The sequence below is a fragment of the Psammomys obesus genome, unplaced genomic scaffold (assembly GCF_907164565.1).
Source record: "Psammomys obesus unplaced genomic scaffold, mPsaObe1.curated_primary_1811, whole genome shotgun sequence".
In the NCBI taxonomy this organism is placed as follows: domain Eukaryota; kingdom Metazoa; phylum Chordata; class Mammalia; order Rodentia; family Muridae; genus Psammomys; species Psammomys obesus.
In genome coordinates this window covers 1,508,843-1,533,982 of record NW_026596100.1, presented here as the reverse complement: position 1 = coordinate 1,533,982, position 25,140 = coordinate 1,508,843, and the positions used below count along the sequence as shown (strand labels likewise).

General features: G+C 36.1%; 1 protein-coding gene across 1 annotated transcript in view; it reads right to left on the bottom strand.

Moving 5' to 3' along the window:
• Pja2 (praja ring finger ubiquitin ligase 2) overlaps positions 1 to 25,140 on the bottom strand; it is a 57,338-nt gene that overhangs the window by 31,486 nt on the left and 712 nt on the right. Inside the window, exons 2-4 of the mRNA XM_055628363.1 lie at positions 4,585 to 4,699; positions 3,271 to 3,468; positions 813 to 1,860 (exon numbers count right to left, since the gene is read on the bottom strand). Of these exons, the coding sequence (XP_055484338.1) occupies positions 813 to 1,860; positions 3,271 to 3,468; positions 4,585 to 4,615 (1,277 nt within the window). The 5' untranslated portion in view covers positions 4,616 to 4,699. The remainder of the gene's footprint in view (positions 1 to 812; positions 1,861 to 3,270; positions 3,469 to 4,584; positions 4,700 to 25,140) is intronic.

Sequence of the window (25,140 nt, the reverse complement as noted above, 5' to 3'; positions counted from 1 at the left end):
GATTTCTCAGCAGACTGAAAATAGCTATGCCACTATAGCTATACCAACCTATACCACTCCTGGGTACACATATACAAAGGAATATAAGTCAGCATATCACAGACAAATAAATCACAGATTTATTTCAGCACCATATTATTTTAATTTTAAAAATCACATTTATTTGATATGTGCATATAGCATTTGTAGATGTAAGTGTGCCACACTGTTATGTATGTGTGTGTGTGTGTCAGAAACGAACTACAGGAATCGATTCTCTCCTTCCACCTTGCCAAACCCAGGGACTGAATTCAGTTCATCAGGCTCAGCTTGGCAGTAAGCACCTTTACCCATGCAGCCATCTCACTGGCTCTATCTTAACACTATTTGCAATAGCCAAGTTGAGGAATCAGCTCAGATGTCCAACAACATATAAACAGAGAATGAAATGTGCTGTACACATATACAGTGTAGTTTTGTTTATTCATAAAGAACAATTGTGTGTCATACTAGAAAATCAGACTGAACTGGGAATTATCATGTAAAGCAAAATACGTCAAACTTGGGAAGATAACTATTGCATGCTTTCTTTTAGACAGAATCTAGCTTTAAAAAAAGAAGACATCAGAGTATAAGGGGCACTATTTGAGAGGAGAAAGGTGACCAGCAAGACAGCAAAGGAGGGATAAAACACGGCAATAAAGCATTGATTATGATCAAAGTATAAAATATACATGTATATATAATTAAATGTTATAATTAAAATAGGAATACATATTTTAAAGAACACTTGGCTCAGTATACAAGTAAACCAAATACTGTATAAAGCTTACCTGTCTTCATCTTTTTCATAGAGTTGGTAATAATCTCCACAGCCATTCCAAAAGGAATTATCCTGAGCGTCTTGCCTTCCTGAAGCTGTGGCTCCATCTTCTGATGTTACATGATTAGATTCAGTTTCCCCTTGAGTAACTCTTGAGTAAGGTGGGGTCAAGAACATGCACTCGTGTTCTCCATCATATTCTTCACACTTTATTATAGGGTCATCTGAACTACATTCCTCAACTTCTAAAGCCTCTCTCCATCTCTGAACACTTCTTTGTTTAGCCTCATGCCTATTAAAACCTATTTCTTGGTCCACCTGGCTTGAACTTATCACTTTTCTAACTTTGGGCCTTACTACCTGTTCAGGAGAACTTCCATGGTGGTTGGCTCTATCACTAGTATTTTGTTCACTACAAATATGCCCTGGAACACAGTCTGCATGTTCAGTTGAATTTTCTGTCTGGATTCCCTGATCAGTATCCTCTTGTTGCCTCTTTCTAACAATGTCATCTTCAGATCTCTGAAATTCCTGCCCATTTGAATGGACAAGCTCAGCATTACCAGCAGAATTTTCCTCTGAAGGTGCTGAATCTAGCTCTTCAAACTCATCACTAATTTCACAGTTGAGAGAGGGAACTGACGGTGACAGGTCAGTGTACACCTCTGCCTCTCCATTTTCCAGCTCAAATACTGTATTGCCCAATACTTCCTGACATCTACCACCTTCCACAGTTTCTGCAGAAAGGTGAAGAGAATCACTCTTATCATGTTTGCTGTCTGGACCATAAGAGTCAGTTTGGACTAACACAATCCCATCTTGGACAGGCGAGACATGACAAAGTGCTGGAGTAATCTGTGTCTCAGCGTGGTTGAGAAGTTTCATATTGCTCTCTAAGGTTTCCCTAACCCCCTCACTGTGACACCCTGCGGCCATGGATGGACTGCTCTCAGTGCTCTGGGGCAGTGCTGGGTCACAAGTAAGAGCTTGTGTTTCACTGTTTTCAAATGCAGGTTCACTGAGGAGGGAAGGATGGACTTGATCCAATGAATTGGAACCTTCATAAAAAGAACAGGAGAAAACATTTTGGACGGATTAATTTAGATAAAATTGTATATAATACCTGTTCAATGGAAATCTATCTGAAAATATGACAAGGGCTTCTATATTCCCAAATTTACGGCAGTCTAACTAGCTACAGTGAGAACTCAGTTCTGCTCCTGGAGAGGTTCTCATTACCCTCTCCCTTGTGTTTCTTTTGTAATTAAAGAAAACAAAAAAACCCAAAAAAACTTAAGTCCCAATATCAAAATCTTCTCTACAAAAAAAAAAAAAAAAAAAAAGGGGGGGGGCTAATAAGAAGCTATACAGTGAGAAACACAAGCAGTCAGAAAACAATCTGCCATTCAACAACTCTCCAAATCTACCTTTTATTTACAAAATAAAAAAACAAAAAAGGAAACATGACAGATATAATGCTCACACCAGATAACAGAGCTATGAGAAAGGAGATTCTAATTGTATTTTGATGTTAATTTAAAATTTACATCTTAGATTCTAGACATATATCATATTTCTATACCCAAGATGTATTGTTATAATACATTTGTAATTTAGGTATTTAAAGATACACCCGAAAACTCTATACTTTTGTCATAATTCTTATACTTGAAGAAGAAAATTAAATCTATAATAACTTTAAACTGACTATTTTTCATTATCATTAATCTCAAAGATATTAAGATTTGTTGTAACAAAATAAATACACCATAAAATAACTGAAATTTAATCTTATGACAGAAAATCATCTTTATGGAAAGACTTAGCTAGCAACATAGATTCTGACATACAAATGACAATGAAAATATTCTAGAATATCCAGTTTGCTTAGATCCAGAAAAATGAAACCAGAATATATTATATATAAATATGTAACTATCATACAAAAAAATCTGTATATAACATCTCAAACCACTGACTAAGAACATTTAATTGAAAAACTATTACCAGTTATCTTGATCTTTATATTTTATAAAATATTGGAAAAATAAACTAGCTAAGCTAAATTATTTAGAGGAAGCTAAAAGAAAAGTTTCTTACATATAGTGTGCAGGAAAGAAACACTCTCAGTTCACATTTAAAAGACTTGGCATAGTCTGTTTCCCACAGTAAACTACTGAGAACAAAACCCTAAATGCCCCTAAGTCTTGTAACTCAGCAAGGCTCATGGGAGGAAAATAATGTTCGGTCATATTCTGCTCTAAAGGTAAATCACATGAGGAGTTAGCTGTGTACTCATTACTATGACAATTAGTTATAGTTTAGTGACTGAATCTTCTTCTATATTTAATGTATATGTTACTGCTATTATATTCAATAAAAATTTCAAAGTAGAAAAAATGTACTGTTTATACTCAAAAACATAACTTTTACAATAACAAACCTTTAAGTGACAACATGTTACATACCTGAGTTTTCCTTTGGAACATCATCTAGTTCCAATACTTCATAGTCATCGCCAGCCCTACCTAAGCTTCTTTCATGTCTGGTCATACATGGCTTAAAACTGACATATGCATGTCTTCTTCCATATCTCCTGCCTGTAATAGTCTGATATCCTCCTGCTGGTTTAGGCCAAGCAGCCTTGTTGGATTCTTGATCCATTACTGAAAACAAAATGAAATGAAATTAAGTTAAATTAAAGTGTTTCAACAAATACGCTATTATTAAGTAAACTATATACCACTGAATAATGAGCCTTGTTTAAATGGTGTATGGATGACAATAAACAACTAAATAGTTATGTCCTCGAGTGTAGGGCCAGATAAAATTCTCTAAAAGGAAACAATCATAGAAGTCAAACCCTATTTGACTTCTATTCTATTTTAAATTATAAATGGATAGCATACATTAAGAATAGCTACCAGCATTTAAACTTGGATATTAATTAATCCTCTACTATATATTCATATATATTAAACTCGCTGAGTCAATTATTATATATTCTATGTAAGAATAGAATATTCCTTCACAGTACATAGTATGATTAATAACTGAATGCTTTCTATTTTTGTTTTGCATTAAACAATTAAAGTATAAATGATGAACTTGTTTGTATTTCTCAAATGTTATCAAATGCTACACTATTTTATTTAATCCCCTTAACAACCTTAATAAATAAATACTATCGATTTTAAAAATAAAAATAAATGTTAAGTCAAGCACGAAGATGTGTACCCCTAACACCAGCCTTAAGACAAGGAGATAGTAAACTGAAGGACAGCCTAAGCTACACAGTTGATACATTGTTACAAAAATAAAAAATAAAGAAAGAAAGAAAAGAAAAAAAGAGCATTTAATCATTTGTCTCAACAGTATAAGAACCATCCTCTTTTACTACTATTCTAAAAGAATATCCTCCAACATGGAATGTAGGACAGAAATGGAGATAGGGGTATTTTATTGAGTTAGAAATTAATCTTTACAAATATTAAATAGCTACAGATGACTTAAAATGAGTCTTTACATAAGATCACTATCAGAAGATAACAAGTCACATGTAATACTTTTTTACTTGTTTGATTTGGTTTTTTGAAACAAGGTCTCTCTGTAGCTTTGGCTGTTTTAGACCTCTCTAAACAGACCAGACTGGCATTGAACTCAAAACCATCTATGTACCTCTGCCTCCCAAGTGCTGGGATTAAAAGTTTAAAGTACTATGCAAGTACCCAGGGAATAACAAAAGAAGTCCTAATGTAAGCATAAACATCTATCTTCCTTACCTGATGCTTCTTTTTCAGTGTACTGTGACATATATGGCAGCGTCTATGCTCCCAGTTCAGTAGAATTATTGATCTTTGGTTTTTACTTACACAGTGAATAAGCTGCAAATGATTCCTATAAAGAAACAATGCATTGAACAAAGTATTAGTAATAAAAGAATAAAACAAAAATGGTAAAATTGGTAATACTAATGAAGATGTTGGCCTTTTATTCAATTCGAAAAATATAACTTGATCTGCCAAAAACAACAAGTAAACAAAAAAACCCCAATCATAAGCAGAACTTGTAAGCAAATAATTAAGTACATCATTGAAGAACTGACTGGGGAATATGACATTCCTGGTTAGTTTCTGTGTGACTAGACATAAACCTAGACATATCTAAGAAAAAGGAACCTCAATTGAGGAATTTTTTTTACAATGGATTGGCCTGTGGACATATCCAGGAGCATTTTCTTGATGAATGATTTGGCAATGCCACCTCTGGGCAGGTGGTTCTGGATCGCAAACTGAAAAAGCAGTGGAAAGGAAGCCAGCAAGCAGCATTCCTCCATGGTCTCTAATTCAGTTCCTGCCTTGTTTTCCCTCAATGATGGACGGTAACATGTACTCCAAGTAAACCCTTTCCTCCCCCAAGTTGCTTTTAATCATTGTTTTATCACAGCAACAGTGATAAGATAAAATAATCACCTATGTTGGTGTCTATTATACCATGCTATTTTGGATTTTCCATAAATTCATTTAGCTCTTGTTAGCAAAATTCTTGTTAGGTCTAAAAATACAATCTTTACCTTAAAATGTTTAATGGAAAATTGAAATAATTAAAGTATATAAATAATGATGTATTATCAATTATGATTACATAATTTAACCCTATAACCTAGTCTAAACTATAAAGACTACAACTTATCACTCAACAATAAAGCTCATTTTCTTATTTAAAAACTTTTAATATTTAAGCACCCAAACTACCATTAATTTTCTATCATTAACCCAAACTTATTACATAAGCATTCTGCAAGGAGGTGGTTATGCCTGATTACTGTTAGTTAAACAGCAGCACACATCAGAGAGCACACACTTCTACATTCATTCATAAAGACCACAAATTGAGTCACATAGGCTGTGATATTGAGAACTATGTCCATTAGGTCTTCCAACATTTGGGATAAGTCTTTCACTGGGAGAAAAGAAATTCCCTGCTACATTGTTTATCACTACATCAGGATGCACTGCAACTTTTGATCAGCTCCAGCACTGTGGTAGATACCATAACAGGATCTCCCACATCACACCAAATCAAAGGAATATATAACAATCAGAATTTTACCATGCTGTGAAAAAACACAGGTTCTCATTAACATTACTTTCATAAGAAAGTCTGAAATAACTTCACAGAGCACTGTGTAGTACATGGCAATCTTTACAAATTATCATAGCTTTAAGTTCAAATCATGAATACTTTATCCAAGGTCTTCCTGGGAAGGCTATATTCAAACATGTCCCAGGCCCTGTTTTCAGAGCTGAGAATGTAACAACGTAGAAAATGAATGGATGTTTCTGCTGACCTAAAACTACAGAACAAAACACAAATTAAATAAGGAATAAACATATATGATACATCTTTATCCTAAACTTAAAAGGAGAAAAAGTTACTAGAGAGAGCACTTTATTGAAAAGGAATCATTGAAGCAAACAAGTGGAAGAGAAAGGAGACACCAGGAAAGAACATTCTAGGCATAATAAGAGATTATAATGCGAACATCCAAGAAGCAAATCATAGTCTACAATGAGCAAGTGACAGATAGACAATGAGTAAAGTACAGAGGGGTGAAACAGATGACATACATCTTTACAGGCTAATGTGAGACATGTGGACTTTTATTCTGAGAGTAAAGCCAGTGACCAGTCCTGAGCAAAGACACTTAATCTGACTTCTTTTTTAATCTAGCAACTTTGTCAAATAGCCTAAACAGGCAGGAAAAAAAGCCACTGTCAGGGAGCCTGGGTGCAAGGCCAGCAAAATAATAACAGCAGAAGATCATAGTGGTTTAGACTAGGGTAAAAAATGAGTGATGAGCGAGGTACTGGACACACTGTGAACTAGACTCAACATTACTGATTGACACAAGAATAAAAGAAGGCTGGGAGTTCAGATTAACTACATTTTGAAGCCTGGGCAGCTAGTGTTTGCCATTAACTGACAAAGAAAACTCGTGGAAGCAGCTGCAAATATGGAGAATCTTTAGTTTTGGATGTGTTAAGCTCGAGAATGCTACTAAACATTCCAGTTAAAGTGTTAAATATAAGACTAGACTCGACTGGAGAAATCTGAGCAGTTAGTATAATTCTGAGGTTTTTACAGATATTATTAAAAAAGGCATAAACTTGAGTGAGATCACTAAGAGGACAAGGACTGAAACTTGAAGACAAACCAAGAAAAAAAAAAAAAAAAAAAAAAAAAAAAAAAACAGAGGCCAGTGAAAAGCAAAGGAAAACTGAGAATTGTAGATATGGAGAAGTACCTATCAGAGTACGGTTCAAGAATGGAGTTGTGTGAGATTTTTGAGCGCTCTGAGAAAACTCCAAGGAACCAAGACAAGAGTCTTGTAACCTCAGTTTCTTCAAAACCACAGAATTATTCTTAGATTGTTTGTTTGTGCTCCTCCCGGGTATAAACAGGAGTGAGTTTACTTCAGATCATTCATCACAACTGGCTATTGCTATTGGTTTGTATGCCTCTATGGAAAAACTTGTTTTTGTGGCATGCAGCTTACCCTCCAAGGGGGGCTTACCCTTGTGATTGTACACTTTACTCATGTGACTGCTCCTAGCCCTCCAAGTATATCTGATTCTCTGAATGAAGGTAGCTATTACATGAGACTTTAGTTTACCTCACGTATCAGCGCATTCTCCCAGTTCCCGGCACCAAAAGTGTTTAACAAGTGGTGTCATGAATCAGGGACCTGAAGTTAGCTAGGAGACAGGAGAGCAGGGACCCTCGAAGAAGTAGAAAATGGAGCAGAAACCAGGGAAGGCTCTGGCTTACGTAGAACGTGTGTATCATATTTTCAAAAAGAAGGAGCCCAAGTATCAAAAACCATAGCTATTAGATTGCTTGCAAGTTGTTTACAATTATAACTCCTGGTCTCCAGAAGAATGAACTTTAGATAAAGATGTATGAGACACAGCTCAAAAGAATACTGAGAATACATATAAACAAATGGAAAAGATCCTTGTTCAATTGGGTCACTTGGGCATTAATCTGGATTGTTATCAAAATACTTAAGGAAGATAAGTAGGATAGTAATCATGGGGAAGAGATGACTAATTCCTCAAATAAATATAAAATGGATAATAAAACCTTAAAATTAGTAAAAGAGGAAGATTTTCACCATTTAGGAAAAATCAAAAGTGAAAAAGTGTCAACTGATAACTATGCCAGTTACGTCTCCCTCAGTTCCCTTACTGAACCCTCCTTCAAACACGATACTGTATCCTCCATTACTTGAAGATGATCCTGAAGCATGGATGAGGAACTTGACAATCAATCTAATCATAAATTCTCTCTACTTTTTGATGAGGATTTAGGAGAGCCTATGAAAATGCTGTTTAGAAAGTAGGCAAGGTATAGCACAGCAGGGAAAAGGAGTTCATTTCCCAATTCTTCCCTAGCCTCATGATGCACTAACTGATCTATTTAAAACTCTAGAAGGAAAGATGGCACTGGACAGTCCTCAAATATCTTGACAGGCAAGAGAAGAACTACAGCTATCTAAATCCAGATTAAAAGAAGCATTTGAGTACTGGGTGGATCCCTCACTTCCTTTAAACTTACATGTTTCCCCATTTAATTGTCTCCTACAGTATTATAACAAAAGGGGACAAACCTTTGAATGGATTTATTACACCATAAGGGCCTGAAAATAGTAACCCTTTACCTTACTCTTCTTGATTAATTAGTAAATCAGAATGGGGGAGGACCTGATGTCAACAACTATCTGAATTTGATCCTTGTTGTACTGTATCACCTTTAACAACCAGTTTTAAAAGTGTTTTATATAGCTCTATAAATTTTCAAATTTCATTTACAGATTAATATGGGAGGATAGGAAATAATTATCTGGCTGGTAAGCTATGGAATATTCTTATATGAATTGAATTTGTGATTACAAAAACTGTCGAACTTTCTGACATTCCATAGACGGGTACTTACTTTATTGATGGCCCATCTAATGACACAGGTGGGATTCATGATTCAAATACTCACCAACCTGTTAATGCTTCTTTTTCCTCAGCCCAACAGGTGAATTTGGCTGTTTTGATTTATCTGTTACAGTTAATTCATATACCCTTACGTTGTAGGGTATTACCAGCAATAGATATCCCTGGTTTTACTGTACATGGAAATAAGCAAGCTGATGCATTAACCTGTCCTACATTTACTCCTCCAGTAAAAAAAAAAAAAGGGAAAGGTACGCATCTGTCATTGAATCCACTGAAATATTACAGATTCTCTGGGCTGTCAAGGACAGCTGTAGAAGGCAAGAAAACAGTGGAAATCACCAGAAAGATAGAAACCTCCAGCTAAAGGACAAAAGGAGATACTGACCACACCATCAGAAGTCAATTCTGCACACCTGGAACCAAGTTAAGGCCCTATGCATCAAAGGAGAGATTACTCTATGAAACACACAGAGCCCTACCTCAACTGAGAATTTTTTTCTGTTGATGCTGGCTGCTCTGACCTGTACATCTGTGGTGAATGCCTTTGAGCACATGTGTTGGTCTTACGTTACTCATCCTCTTCTGTTTCAATGCAGACTGGATGGATCCAGCTCCTGCAACTTTTATGACCAACTCTGTTTATGACTGGACCTTAGGACTGTAAAAGACTCATCCATTCATCTGAAGAACTGACTGCATTTAATTTTTCCTTAGGATATTTAAATCACTTTCTATTTGTATAGGACATTATAACAATATTTGTATTCCTATTAAAGGGCTATATGGGCTTAGGTTCTAAAAGAGACCTGACCTACTAATCATATGGGTTTCTTTTCAAGCTATTTTCTTAGATCTTTTTGAATTATATAATAAACTAATAAGTAGTACTGGACATAGTTTGGATCCCTGTTCTTGGCAGCAGAGTATTACACACAATGCTTTCACTGTTTATATTACTCATTATGTTTAAATTTGCTTGCTGATAGGATATTCAAGTATAGCAGAGAGGAGTGAGTTTACTTCACATCACTCATTACAACTGGCTATTGTTATTTGTTTATATGTCTCTATGGAAAAACATTTGCCACCTGGTGCTTATCCGCCATCTGTGGCTTAACCACCAAACCAAATGTGGCTGGCCCTTGTACACTTTACTCATGTGACTCCTCTTAACCCTCAGAGTATAAATAGCCTGATGCTATGAATAAAGTTAGCTACTGCATGAGACTTTAGTCAACCTCATTTATTGGCTCCATTCTCCCAAGTCCCACCCTCTTTAGAGTGGTAAACATGTGCCAAAAGGTAAAGTACGATGAGACCTACAGTTAACTAGCAGGCGGTAAGAAGACATTAAGGGTATTGTTAAAGAACCATTGGTGTCTTCAAAACCTTGATAGGAATGTGGATGAGATGAAAGGAACTGGAAACAAAATAGGAATCATGAAAAGCACTATGTTTTAAAATCTCTTAAAGATACTCTTAAACTGGATATGGTGGTGCACACCTTTAATCCCATGCAGATCACTGTGAGTCTGAGACCAGCCTGGTCTACACATCTAATACCAAAGCCAGCAAGACTATACAGTTAGACCCTGTATAAAACAAACCAACCACCGTACCACCAAACCCAAACAAACTCTTGGAAGGCTTTCAACATCTGGAGGTAAATGTACTTATTTTCAAGGCCCATTACCAATTCCTGTTGTGCTATCTTTTGACTGCACACTGAATTGAGATGCCTGGTTTGAATCATACTTCTTCCCTGCCTCCCTTTGTCCCTTCTATAGAAGAGCCTCAAATAATTATTTCACGGAGTTAATGAAGAAGGCCGACTTCTAGTTTTTTGCATGTTATAAAATATCTTTATTAGCTTATCACATTTTAGTACAGTTAAAAACCAAGTCATTTTTGTAAATCCTGAAGGTACTGTTTCACAGAAAAGATTGTAGTGTCAAGATTAAATAATTAACCCACCAGTTTTGGGTTTGTTCCTAAACTGAAAGTATTTAATCTCTGAATTTTCTTAATAAATATTTTCCTCCAGAATTAGTATGACTGTGTTTATTTGTGATAACTATTTATTTCAAATGCTTTGATTTTTTTTTATAGAATTCTAATTAAAACTCTGTGTGTGTTGCTGTAAAGAGGGTCGGGAAGCATTAGTCTGAAATCTTCCTATTAGTAGTTCAGATACTATCACTTTAAGATATTATGACACTAGTTCCGGAGAAGCCATACAAACTTTAAGAAAACAGAAAGACAAGCATGAACTTGGGTCAAAGATGCCTACAGTAAACTACTCAATTTACAACTCCCTGGTTTTATTTGAAAACACTGTCTGTTACATTATCTAACAGAGTGTGGTGACTGTTGTTGGTTGTCAACTTGACTATATCTGGAACTAACTAAAAGCAAGTGGCTATGTACACCTGTGAGGGATTTTCTTCTTCCTCTTAATCAAACATTATAAGTGGAAAGACTGACTTTTAATCTGGATATTTTAGAGTGGGAAGATCCATCTGTAATCTGGGTCACACCTTCCACCTGGCAGCCTAAATACAGGACATCCTTTTGCCCGCCTGTTCTTGCTGACAAGTCTGTTCCTTCACTGGCATTGGAGTCTACTTTGGGATTCTGATGTACACAGAAAACCAACTGAGACATGCAACTTTGTGGAATGAACAACTACTGGATTCTTAGTCCTTCTGTTGGTAGACAACTATCACTGGACTAGCTGGACCACAGCCTGTAAGTCATTAATCCCTTTCTACATACATACCTACATACATACCTACATACATACATACATACATACTCACTCATTCTCTAAGTTCTGTTCCTATAGAAAACCCCGAATAATAACAATACTCCGATAAAAACCATTAAAAAGTAGCTGAATAAATGAGCTCCTTCCACTGATGGAAATATGTTAACAGGAAGAAGGTTAGGAGCTGGGGCATACACTGAACCAAACTCTGATGTTCAAACAAATAATTGCTCTCAGTACTAGAAATCCCCGTGTGATTTGTCTCTAAAGAAGTGATAACTGTGACTGTGTGATATTCAGGATTAAGTAAGAGGAATTATAGTTTCTCCTTGTGCTCTCTCAGCTCACTCTGGGAGAGGCAGGAGCTCCATTAGGAGATCACCCGACTAGCCCAATGCAAAGAATCCCATGGTGAGATACTTCTCATCCCTTTTCCTGCCAAGAGTCCTTAGGTCTTCTTTCACATGGGCACCCTGAGTTAAGCCTTCACATGACTGTTGTCTATGACTGCAACTTCACAAGAAGTCTTGAAGAAAAAACACTTACTAGGTTGCTCTTCAGAGACAACATCCAAGCTGCTAGATTTACTGCAGGGTAACACATTACTAGTATCCTTCAGTAGATAACATATGTAAATAATGTAAAAAGTTTTTAAATACTGAATTCCCTCATATATTAGAACAAAGTTTTCTATACAACAACTCATGAAAAATATGCATTTTTTTACTTTCACAAGAGATGTGAAACTGGGAGAATCAAAATTAAATATACAGGTCTTTGTTTGCTGGCGATTTCAGAAATATCGCTTGCTACCCATATCCCAGGGTCACCTAACAGATCCACATTAAAGTTTTACCAAAGCAAGAGCATTCACTTTTAGAATTAATTTTACATGAAGCTTCAGTAGAGAGTTTACAACAAATGTTACTGACTTTTGTTTCACATATCTTTGAATCAACTACATTGGAACTTGGCTTATACTGCTATCTTCCTATTTTCAGCTGTAAAGGCAAAGCACATATTTCAAGAGATTAATACATAAAAAATTCTGAATAATGATTAAAGCTTCCACTTAATGATTAATTACACTGGCTTATTCCTTTCAGTCTATCTATACACTTAGCTCTTCTATCCTCTACCTATGAGCACATTTTTGCTTATGATACAACTAAAAAATTGCTCTGCGCATGTTTTCTAATTAGAAAATACACAATAAAAAAGGACAGAGAAGTAATTCCATTCCTAAATCTCACTTAAAAACTAGATACATTATAGCTAATCAAAGAAAAACAAGTGTTCTCCTACTATATATTACAATAGTGGGAAGCTATTCAAGAACTATTCCAATATATAATTGCCAAATTCCACAAATGAACAACTGCAGAGCTGATTAAGAGATTTCTGCAGGTAGCAGTTTAGAAAGTACAACTGCTGGGCTGAAGAGGTGGTTCAGCAGTTAGGTGTGTGTACTGCTCTTCCAGAGGGCCTGAATCAGTCCAGTCCCTAGCACCCATGTCAGGCAAATCATCACTAACTGTGACTCCAGCTTCAGAGATCAAAAACCCTCTTTGGCTTCTTTAAGGACACACACATGTGACATACATTTACACATACATATAAGTAATAATAAAAATCTTTTGAAAAAGTACAACTGTTCAAACTTCTGAGTTCAATCAGATTTGCAATTCACAGGAAAATCAAAACTAATCTGCTACTAGGCACATTATAACTGATGCTAAGCATAAATGGTTAAGTATGTTTAAATACTATTCTATAAGAACATTTCTGTACATTGCTAAAGAGAAACAAACTTAGAATTCATATAGAAAACAAATACATTATAAACATAACCCAATTACAAAGTATATTTAATCAGAGGCATCTTTAGGCCAAACAAAAATCTTATCCAAGTAGTTAAAAAACTGTTACCTCCAATTATCACTGTTAAAATTCTACATCACCAAAGGTTTATAAATTGTTAAAAGTCATATATTCTTGGTAAGTACTATTGCTAAAGACAGCCTGAATTTCGGATATGGGTCCCAGAAGCTCCTGGGCTAGATCTGACCTGAATGAAAGCCTCCTCTGCGAAGACCGGCTTTCATGCTACGGTAAGGTGTTATGTAAAGTTGCACGGAGGGAAGCAAACAATAACTCTACCCTGCTCTGACACCTATGAATCACGGTGAGCAGCATGACACGAAGACAAGACGACCCAAGGGTACAGTAGAAGTGGTGTGACCTTGGCAGTAACCAACAGCTCTCTAACTAGACCTGAGACCCCTCAACAAGAGGGAGACCATTCTTGGCATTGAAAACCTAGCCAACTACTTAGAGCTGCTTAAGTCATGGGCCTCTGCAGAGAACCTATAGCCACTACTTTACTAAATCTGCATAATCCCAAAGCACAGTGTAAGTATTTGTCCTTATACTCACCCCTCATCAGAAAACTCTTTGTAACACATGAAGACCCATTACAAAAAACTACAACCAATCAAAATCAGAGTTATGGAGCCTAGTCCCAACTGATATATCTATACCGCAACTCTTGTACCTATGGCTCAGGAACATTTGGGGGGAAGGGAGCCCAAAGACTATAAGATGATTGTAGGAGTTACTTGAATTTTTATCTCTTTAGTTTTATGATGCAGTTCAAAGTCACCTTTGAATACAGTATTTAATAACAGTCAAGGTTTGATTTCTTTTTGACTGATACACAGTTGACACAAGTTATAAAATAAACATTTTCTCTCCTAACTAAATTTCATGGAATGTCTGTCACAAGGAATCATATATGTGACTATCTACACTATTTGTAAGTCCTCAAACTTTTTCACTGTCTTTTTGCCTATACATATTCTAATTCAATACTATCATACTGTAACGTCATGGCAAGTTGTGATACTGAGAGCTATTGGCATTTGAAATAAAAATTTTAAATCTACTAGATCAAAAATAAAATAATCTGAAGCTCTTGACTGCAAATGGATTACATTTACATACGAAGTATGGGGATATTGACATTTTTAACCATCTGGAATCTTCTACTACATAAACATGAAACAGTTTATCCACTAAGTATTTAAAATGTTTCGCCATGTTTTTGTAACTTTCAGTATACCAGTCTTCTCCACACCAAATAGGAGACACGTTTAGTTGTTTTATGTATCTGGACGGCGTGTTTTGCTTTCCTGTTCTACAGATGATTTTGTTATTGTTATGGTATGTCTTATTATGTAGTCCTGTCTAGCCTGTATTTCCTATGAAGACCGGGCTGGCCTCCAATTCATGGAGATCTATCACTTCTGCTGCCAAGTGCTACAACTCCCTGCTATTCTACATATACTCATAAAATCCTGACTTGGTATTTTTTAGCAACTGTTAGACAAACTCCAATTAATTTTGAAGGAGTTTATCCTTTGGCTGATTACCTTGCTAAAAATCACTTAGTAGTTTGCTAGTTAATATATTTGGTTTTGTGGTTACCGATATTATTTATTTGGCAGAGGGTAATAAATAGGGCTCTAACACACATTGAATAGAGAGAAGAGACAGTGAACAAGAATTAGTTTTTCATTAGATTAACCACGGAACTATTGTTAACAAAGTAACAAATTAAGGGTTTCTCTTGACATTTGGTTTGATGACAGTATTCAACATAAATATTGAATTTTTTGATCTTTCTTATGTGAAGGCATGGAGGACTTTCAAAGAAATGGACTACTTATTAATTTAAAAACTTAAAAACTGCATTCTTCATACAAGATCACGTTGGTGGTAACTTTTTAAGATTATACTTCATTATTTCTGTATCTATGTTCTAGAGAAATAGTGGCCTACAACTGCCCCACTGTCACACATACCTTTCTTACCAAAATTATGATTAAAAATCATTAATAGGTGCTGAGATGTTTATTTGGTAATTTTCTGGAAAAGGCTCTCTAAATGTAACATTTATTTTACTTAAATGACTTACTAATGAAAATGTCTAAGCTTGGGATATTCTTTGTGGAAAGGTTTTGAAAAAATTCAATTAGTTTTACATATCACAACTCAGATTTTCTATTTCATGTGAGTGTGGGTAAATTTTGATTTTCAAAAGCATACTTTGTCCAGGTGTGGTGGTGAACACTTTTAATCCTAGCACTCTGAAGTACAGGCAGAGTGGCAACCTGGTCTACACAGCAAGTTCCAGGACAGCCAGAGCTACATAATAGAGAGACTGAAAAATCTGACCTTTAAGTTGTAAAATGTTAACAGAATAAAGCTGCTTATAATTTTTTTAAACAATTAACTATCAATCTTTCTCATTCCTGGTTTTGTTAATTTGTTTTTCTCCTTTTCTAAGAATCTAAGAATTTCATTTTCTAAGAATTCAATTTCTAATAATCTGCCTCTGATATCTCCACCTCACTGATTCCCAATTTTGTATTTCCTTATTTTTAGGGTTTGACTCATTTTTCTGATAAAAGCCTAGATTATTAGCATCCAACATCCTTTGACTTATGTCACACTATAAAGCATCCCTTATGTTGTGTTCTACATATCCTGACATTTACAATTATTTCACTTTTCAGATAAAAATGTTTTTCTAATCTCCACACTAAGTTTTAAGATTTTTTTTTTTTTTAAAATTTCATACAAGTACTCAACGTATTTGGATCATATCCACCCCTATTCCCTTCCTCCAACTCTGCTCAGAATCACCAACTCCTCCTGAATATTCCTCCAGCTTTCTGTCATTAACAAACAACTCTGAATCTGATTAGTGTTGTCAGTATGTACATGTTACAGGGTCATCCACTACACAGTGTGAAACCTAGCCGGGACCCATGCCTGAAAATACGCTGTCTCTTCCTCCCCCAGCAGCCATTAACTGCTAACAACTCCTCAAACAGGGGCAGATCTCAGGAGCACCTCCCCTATCCACCCTGGAATTTGAACTAGCCTGATCTTGGGCAGGCAACTGCAGCTGCTCTGAGATCATGAGTGGGAGCTACTTGACCAGTTGGGTTTTTTGTTTGTTTTTCTTTTTGCATTGTGGAGAGAGAGAAAAAAATAAAATAAAAATAAAACCTTCCAAATCAAATTAAATAAAAATATCTTAGCTTTGGGTGAGAAAGTAGATGGCAACAAAGAAAGCTGACTTGGCTAAAAATTTAAAGTTGTAAGCTCAACTTCATCATTTGTAACTGTAGTTCATACTATCTGCTTGAGTCCTTAAATCAGAAGCTGAGAATATTGCTAGTCTGAAGACAGTGACAAGTACCTGGCAAAACAGGTGAAATTTCCTATCTGGTGAAAGTTACTTTCTGTTCAACCAGGTCAGAATATTTCACATTCCAGACTGAAGAGTCCTAAAAGTCAGCTATGTTCATAACCTACTGGTATTTATTATGAGCATTTTTGAAGGTGAAAAGTAGTTTTATGTTTACATACATAAGGCTCTAAAAACACTCAACTCAAATTAAGCCATAGGTGTTTTAGTCAACAGACTACATAATCTGTAAACTCAACTTTAAAAAGTCATTTGAAAGAAAAGGCATATGGTATTGTTAATGCATGTTCTTTAGAAAAAAAGGAGGTACAAATTATGATCCACTAATGAGGCTAAAATAAACTAAAATTGGGTAGTACATGGATAGGAGTGTGTCTGCCTACTACATGGAAGGCCCTCTACTTGAACTTCAATACTCCCGGGAGAAGGGGTGATGGTGAAGGTTTTAAGCCTGAGATAGCCTCTTTCTGTACATTAAGAGAGAGAGAGAGAGAGAGAAGGGACCTCAGCTATTTGGAGACTGAGACAGGAGGCTCATTAGGCCCCAAAGAATTTGCAGGTAAACAAAATATAAAATAAGTAAGCTAAACAGAAAGCAAGTTGTAAGCTAAAGGATTTAAATTTAACTCTACCGTATTATTGGTCAGGGTTATCTAGAGCCACAGAACTTATGGGATGACTCTCTCTATAAATATATAAAGGGAATAGCTAGAAATGAAAGACTGGGTGTCTGAGCTGGTCTTCTGTATATGCTGAAATCCTGAGGAAGTAGGCTCCAAGGCCAGTGAACGAGTGGATGTGTTAGCAAGGTAAGGGCCAGCAGGCAACGAACAAAACCTTTCTTCTTCCATGTCCTTATAGGTCGTGTCCAGGAGAAAGTGTGGCCCAGATTAAAGGTGTGCCCTCCTACCTCAAAGGTCTGGATTGGAAGTGAATTCACCTACTTCAAACCAGGCAGAAAATCTCTCACAGTTGTACCCATAAGGTTATTGTGTAATTTAAAGGCTGATTTTTGTACCCACCCTCATATTGTTTGCAATTATTGTTCTGAGAAACTGTCTCAATGTTGTGTAACACTGCCCCCCCAACTGTCCTGTTGTACCTACCAATAAGCAGCTTACACTCAATTGCTGAGAGGGGGAGAGAACAGGGTTGGACTTCCTGACAGCCAGAGGAGGAGTTAAGAGGAGGAAGTAAGGGATTCTGACAGGCAGAAGAGGTCCAGGAGCCATCAGAGATGAGCTAGAACAGGAAAGCAGTAAAGTGCAAGTAATCTAGGGGATTTATTATGGAGAAAACCAAATTAGCCTAGAGGGTTAAGTATAGAGTAATAACCGCTCAGTTAATGTGCTGTGAGGCTTGTTTAAACAATATGAGTCTCAATCATTTGTGTGACAGCCAGGTTAAGAGAGAAACATCACAAATTATAAAAATAACTTTAACAAACAGGTGTGCCCTCCGTCTCCGTAATGTAGTTCATTCCAGATTAAGTTGATAATTAAGAATAGCCACCACAATTACCAATAACTACATTAAATGTAAACAGCCTAAACATCTCAATAAAAAATTGCGACTAAGACTTTAAAAAGTGAGTTACACCAGGTGGTGGTGGCACACGCCTTTAATCCCAGCACCTGAGAGGCAGAGGCAACTGGATTTCTGTGAATTCCAGGCCACCCTGGTCTGCAGAGCGAGCTCCAGGACAGACAAGGCCACACAGAGAAACCCTATCTCGAAAAACCATAAATAAATAAAGTTAAATAAATAAATAAAAATAAAAAGTGAGTTGCAGGGTTGAAGATGGCTGTTATGGTTAAGAGCATTTATTGCTCTTGCAGAGAAAGGGGGGTTCAGTTCCCCCAGCATCTACATAATGGCTCCAAATTGTCTGTAACTCCAGTTCCAGAGGATCCAACACCTCTTCTACTTTGAGCTGCCGCATGCACATAGTGCCCATCCATACAATCAGGAACAAGCAGATATAAGTAATTTTTTAAGTGAGCTGCTTAAAGCAAACACACTTTAAATAAAACACCAGAGGATGAAAATAAAAGGATGGGAAAGATTTATTACACAAGCACTACTCAAATGAATGCTACAGAATCTGTATTAATATTAAAATAAACTTGGAACTGAGGAATACTTCAGAGATGAGGAGTATTAGGCAATGATAATGGGTCTATACATCAAAATGATATAATACTCTTGGACATAAATGTATACCAAGAAAAGTAAGTATGTAAAAATAGACAGGAAAGAGACATACTCTCAATTATACTTGAAGACTTCAAGGCTTCTCTGAATGATTAACAAAATATCTACAAAATAAAACAAAAACACTTCATTAAGATAAAGGAAGTCATTAAGAGAGTAAGAAAGCAACTTTAAACCTACGGTGGCTAAACATGCCTGTAATCCAGCACTGAGAAAGGCAGAGGCAGGCAGATCTCTGGGAGTTTGAGGCCAGCCTGGTCTACAGAGTGATTCCAGGACAGCCAGGGTTACACAGGAAAACAGTGTCTCAAATAAAACAAAAACAAACAAAAAGAAAAGCAACTTTATTGTGAAAATTAGGATGAGTTTCTTAAAAATGTAAAAATTTCAAATGCTGCTATTAGTGAGTAAAAGTGGACTCAGCGTCAAAGACAATGTTTTTAAAAAGAAATAGATACCTGCTAGAATCCTAGAAATTAAACTTTCCACTAAGAAAGTTTAGATTGAAAAATCTATTAAACATCTGTACAATAAAGAATACTAATTGCAGTTGGGTGCAGTGGCCCACACCTATAATCCCAGCACTCAGGGAGGCAGAGGCAGGCCGCTCTCTGAGTTCGAGGCCAGCCTGGTCTACAAAGGGGGTCCAGGACAGCCAAGACTACACTGTCTCAGAAAAAAAAAAAAAAGATTAATTGCACAAAAAAATTTTCAGTAAATACCATAATAAAAAGAATTAAATGAAAATGTATCCTCACAAGCAGATGGAAAAAATTGCTCTTACCAATTAAGGTTTAACTACAGAATGCAAGGAGACACATTTGAAAATGAAGTAAAAAATACAGTAAAAAAAAAGTAAAAACAAACAGAAAAAAACTAACTTGTTTTTGACCAAACACAATATATTTTCCATATAGTTAAAATTCATTATCTGTAACAGAATGGGAATAAATTTAATATGATGAATTCTATCATTTAATGTCATATCTGTTGGAAGCAGAGAAAGCATTCAGGGAAAAAAAACCTGACTTTCATTAAGAGAACTAAAAATTAAAATCAATTTCTCATGACAAAGTGTATCAATCAAGAAGCTACACCACAGTTTCATTGAATGGTGAAATTACTGTATTTTTTGAAGCACCCAATATCCATTAATAATTAACACTATACAAAGTGGTAGGTGAAGATTAGGTGACAGGTCAGGTAACTTTCTTTATTATTCTTCATTTTATGTACACAGGCAAAAATGAATACAGGGTCTCTTTGATGGACCTGGAGCTCATTGATTGGGTAGACTAGATGGCTAGCAAACTCTGGGTGGGCATGCGCCTCTATTCCACCCGCGTTTATCCCTCAGTGCTGGAGTCACAAGCACATGGCCACATTAGGCTTTTTTTATGTAGGTGCTAGGGATCTGAACTCGGGCCTCCTGCTTAAAGAGCAAACACTTTACCTACAGTAAGCCATCTTCCCCAGTGTCAAAAAAAATACTTATTAAAAAACTGCTAGAGTTCACATTTCCTGATTTCAAGACTTATTACAAAGTAAAAGTCTCATGATAATACAGTACATTCAGAACTACAGGCAGAGATCAAGAGGACAGTCCAAAAGCAGATCACATTTGTGGTCTGATTTTTACTTATTTTCAACTAAATTCAACAAGAAAAGCAATGTTCTCCACAAACAGAACTTACCCACTGGGATAAGAAAACAAGCCTTCAACCTTTCCTCATGCCTTAAACAAAAATCTAACTCAAAATGTGTAAAATATCTTGATATAAGAACCAAAACTATTAAATATGTAGCCAAAACCATAAGAAGAAACTTCCACTACTTTGCAATTGGCAAAGAATTCTCAGAACACAGAAGCACAACTCATTAGGAAATTCATTAGCCAAATTAATTCTAATTAAAAGCCCTTTTAACTTATCTTTATTTGTGTGTGCCACGTGAGTGAAGGTACCCATGGTGGCCTATGAAGGAATTTTAATTCAAAACATGGCTGCTCTGACAAAAGATTACATCCAAAGACTCTCCAGGTCTGTGTGATCTGGCTGAAATGCAGACATGCCAGGCAATGGTGGTACTTGCATTTAATCTCAGAGATCTCAGGATCTCTGAGTTCAAGGCCAGCCTGGTATAAAGCAAATTTCAAGTAAAAAAAAAAAAAAAAAGCCTAGGCAGTGGTGGTAGTGAGGAGAGGGGAGAGGTACACACCTTTAATTCCAAACAAAAAAGCCAGTTTGTAGAGGGCAGCACCCACGTTTGAAAGTGATGTCTAACTGAGTGGCAGAAACAGTGACAAATCAGAGAAAGATTTGACAGAACAAGATATGCCCAACTCTCAAGAGAAAAGAGACAAAAAGGAAACAACTTAAGGGAGCAGCACAAAGAATGAGAGGAGGCAGTTTTACCAGGAGAGTTTTACAGAGAGAGACAGAGAACAAGCTAGACACATGTGAAGACAGAGCAAGACAGAATGAGTAGGAGCCAGATGATTAGAACAGATTGCAAGTTAGTATGAGGCCAAGCAGAGCAATTCAGTCCAGAGGCAGACAGAGAAACCAGATTGAACCAGTCAGCTTGGAGGGGAGTTTGAGCCAGAACAGCTGAGTTGAACCAGCTAACTAGAGTTCAGAAAGAACTACAAAAGTAAGCTTATTCAGCAATAAGTCTCAGAGGCTGTAAACATTCTAGGCCTAGATTATATTGTACGGAGATTAGAAGCTTCCAGGACTAGGCTTAGGTTAGCAGATGGAGGCAGTAAGCCTCTGGGATGACAACTACTTCAGGGGACTAAAAGTTGCCCTTACAGCGGCCAGGAGACAACATTAAATTCCAAGAAGCTGGAGTTGCTGCTTGTGAACATTGAGGCCTTTGTGAGCAGACCAATTTGGGTGCTGAGAACTGAAGGTGGGTCCTCTGGAAGAGCAGCAAGTGCTCTTAACTGCAGAGCCATCCCCTCAGCTCCTCATGTTTAGTTTTCAAATAAAACAAAACAAATTTTCATATTGAAATGTTTTCATGTTTGTCAATACAGCTCCATAAAAACATTTTAAAAATTTTATAATTCATTGAGAAGCTAATTTTTTAAAATGGCTAAAAGAAGCCTTTACCAATGAAACATACACAAGCTTATCAGCATCCCCAGTCACCCAGTACTAAAAGTCACTGCGACTGAGGGATGATGGGATGCCTGTACATGAGACAGGAGGACTGAGAGTTCAATGCTAGCCTGGACTATAGAATGAGCTCATGACCACCTCAGCTACGAAACAAGATCTCTTTTCAAGTGAACCAAGAAAAATAAAAATCAGTGTGATGCTATTTTACACACACTAGAATGGTATGAGAATGTGGATAAACCAAACTGTCATGTGTCACTAGCAGACAAGTAAAATGGGAAAATGATTAAACATTCACTTTCTATACTAGCCCATAAATATCACTTCTAGGTATTTTTCAGGATACAAAAACATTTTAATTCACACAAGAACTCAGAATAAATGTTCACAGCAACTTTATTAATAACCAAAAATCGGCAAACCAAATATCCATACATACATTAAATATTAAACAACTAAAACAGTAAGTCAACCATCATGAACTACTTGACAATAAAAAGAAGTAAACCAGTAAGATATAACATGCACAACGATCTTCAAAAACATGATACTGGGAAATGTCAGATACAAAAGAAATAATTACATTTATATTATAGAGCAGATGAAGAAAAAGCAATGTTCAATGAGAAAATGGTAAGTGGTTTCTTGGGGCTCAAAGTGTGGTTGACTACAAAGAACAGAAGTTTTCAGAGATGAAAACACTATCCCTGATTGTGTTATATATTCTACTCTTGTGATGGTAATGATGTAAGAATATACTTTTAGAAAAACAAAATGAGCTGTATATTTAAAAAGAAGTACAGTTCATTATTTCTAATTTACTCTCAATAAAACTGACTTTTTGAAAAGATAATCTCTTAAGAAACTAGTATACAGGAACCACTGGTAAAATCCAAATAGAACCACATATAAAAGACGTCAAAAAAAAAATAGAAAAAGAAAAAAACTTAACATTCACTACTTAAGGTTTTAAAAAAATATTAACAAGAATGAAAGCAATAGGAGGCAGTGAGGCAGGAGGAGGTAAGGGTCCTTGCCACACAGCCAGACAACACGCAATCTCCAGAAGCCCATGGGTCTATGAACCAACTCCAATAGGTTGTCCTCTGACCTCCACATGCACACTTAACACACACATACACAAACATACACTTTAAATATGTTTTTAAGGATGAAAACATTATCTTGCAAACTAAAAATAGGAGGGCATATTTTAACTTAATATTGCCTATTAGGAAGCTCTGTGAAGTATCATTTAATGCCAGCACGCAGAAGCATTCACCTTAAAGTAAGAACTAACACCAGAGTTTAACTATTAGCACTACTATTCAACAATATGCAGCACCTATTGGGCAATACTCTGAACAGAATGTTATAAACACTGTAAAGGAAAACTATTTTCAGATAATTATCAACTAGATAAAAATATCAGCACCCTGAAAAACAGAAAAAAAAATTAAAAGCTTTTTTATTGCCAGACACAGGGAAAATGTTATCTTTTAGTTTTTATCTACTATAGCAACCCAACCATAAAGGAACTGAAACTATTGAAAAAGATGTTATAAACATGTGCGGGATAACTAAAGCTTTTATATAAAGCAAGATGTGAATAAATTGACAAGAACAATCTTGGAAAAGGGCTTAAGACTATAAAATAGTTCTGAGAATTTATATATAACCTAATTCAAAATAGGGTTACTAGAATTTAAATCACATGTGGTCTGAAGATCTCCTAGAAGAAATACTCAAGAAAGAGTCAAACTATCTTTGAAAAGAGTTATAATGAGGGTTAGATGGCTATCAACTTTAAATATTCACATCCTTTACCTGTGCAATTCTTTCTATGGATATGTGCTCTGGAAATGATCACACACAAAGTTTTTCCCCTTATTAGCAGTGGCTGAATCTTGGGTGGAGGTAATACTAGAAGGGACAGTGGGAATTACTCTTTCTAGATTACTGTCTTCCATATCGTGAAATGTTTTAAAAGCAAAGATTTAAAGCTTACAATTCAGGATTAATCAATCAATAAGTTAGTTACATTTAGTAGAAAGCATAACTTTCAACTGCAATAAACTTAAACGGCTTTCAATAGAAAAGTTTAACTGAAGTCCAAAAAAAATTAAAGAAATATAATGTACTCTTAGGAAAGTATTAGGAAGGCCTACATAAAACAAGAGACTACATCCAAAATACATAATTAGGTGAGGAAAAAAGCGCTATGCTAAACAAATGTGCTCACGTAACCCTCATTCCCCACCCCCGAGAAAGACAACTCTGCAGATACATGTGTCTTTAAAGATGCATTTGTGAGAGCACTTTGAAAGATGAGCACCAAATCTAAATCCTGATGTGACAATGGAGGACGAAGATGTCCCAACATTAAGCATTTACTTAATAATACTCCTTTCTTTATACTGTTGAGTTTTACACCAAGGTTGCATGTCTGTAATAGATGATTCAGTTATTTCATATAAAAAAGACATGAAATCCGGAAGACAATCACAAAAACTGTTCACGTTTATTTCTGTTATTTTTTTATGTTTATTTACATACTCTTCAAATGACCTGTTAGTCTTCAGCAACGTGACTGCCATCTTAAAGGAAATATGAGCAAATATTTCGTGACAAAAATAGAGTAACTAAGGCCTCTTTAAAGAGGGAATCCTATACTTGACAGAACGAGGAAACTCAAAGCAGTTGTCTAGAGAGACATATAATTTTTTTTTTTTTTTTTTTTTTAATTCCTGATGAGGGAAACCTCCCCGGCTCTTCTTCCAGCCAAACTGTTTACCTTCTCCCCTTTTTCTTCAACTTAGTCTGGGCAGCAGCTCTCAACTCACCATTTTGAATGTGCGCAAAAAAACACAGAAAATAAAAGATTAACCGGGGGGGCCCGGGGGGGGGGGGGGGGGGGGGGGGGGGGCGGCCCTGAAGGTGCCTCT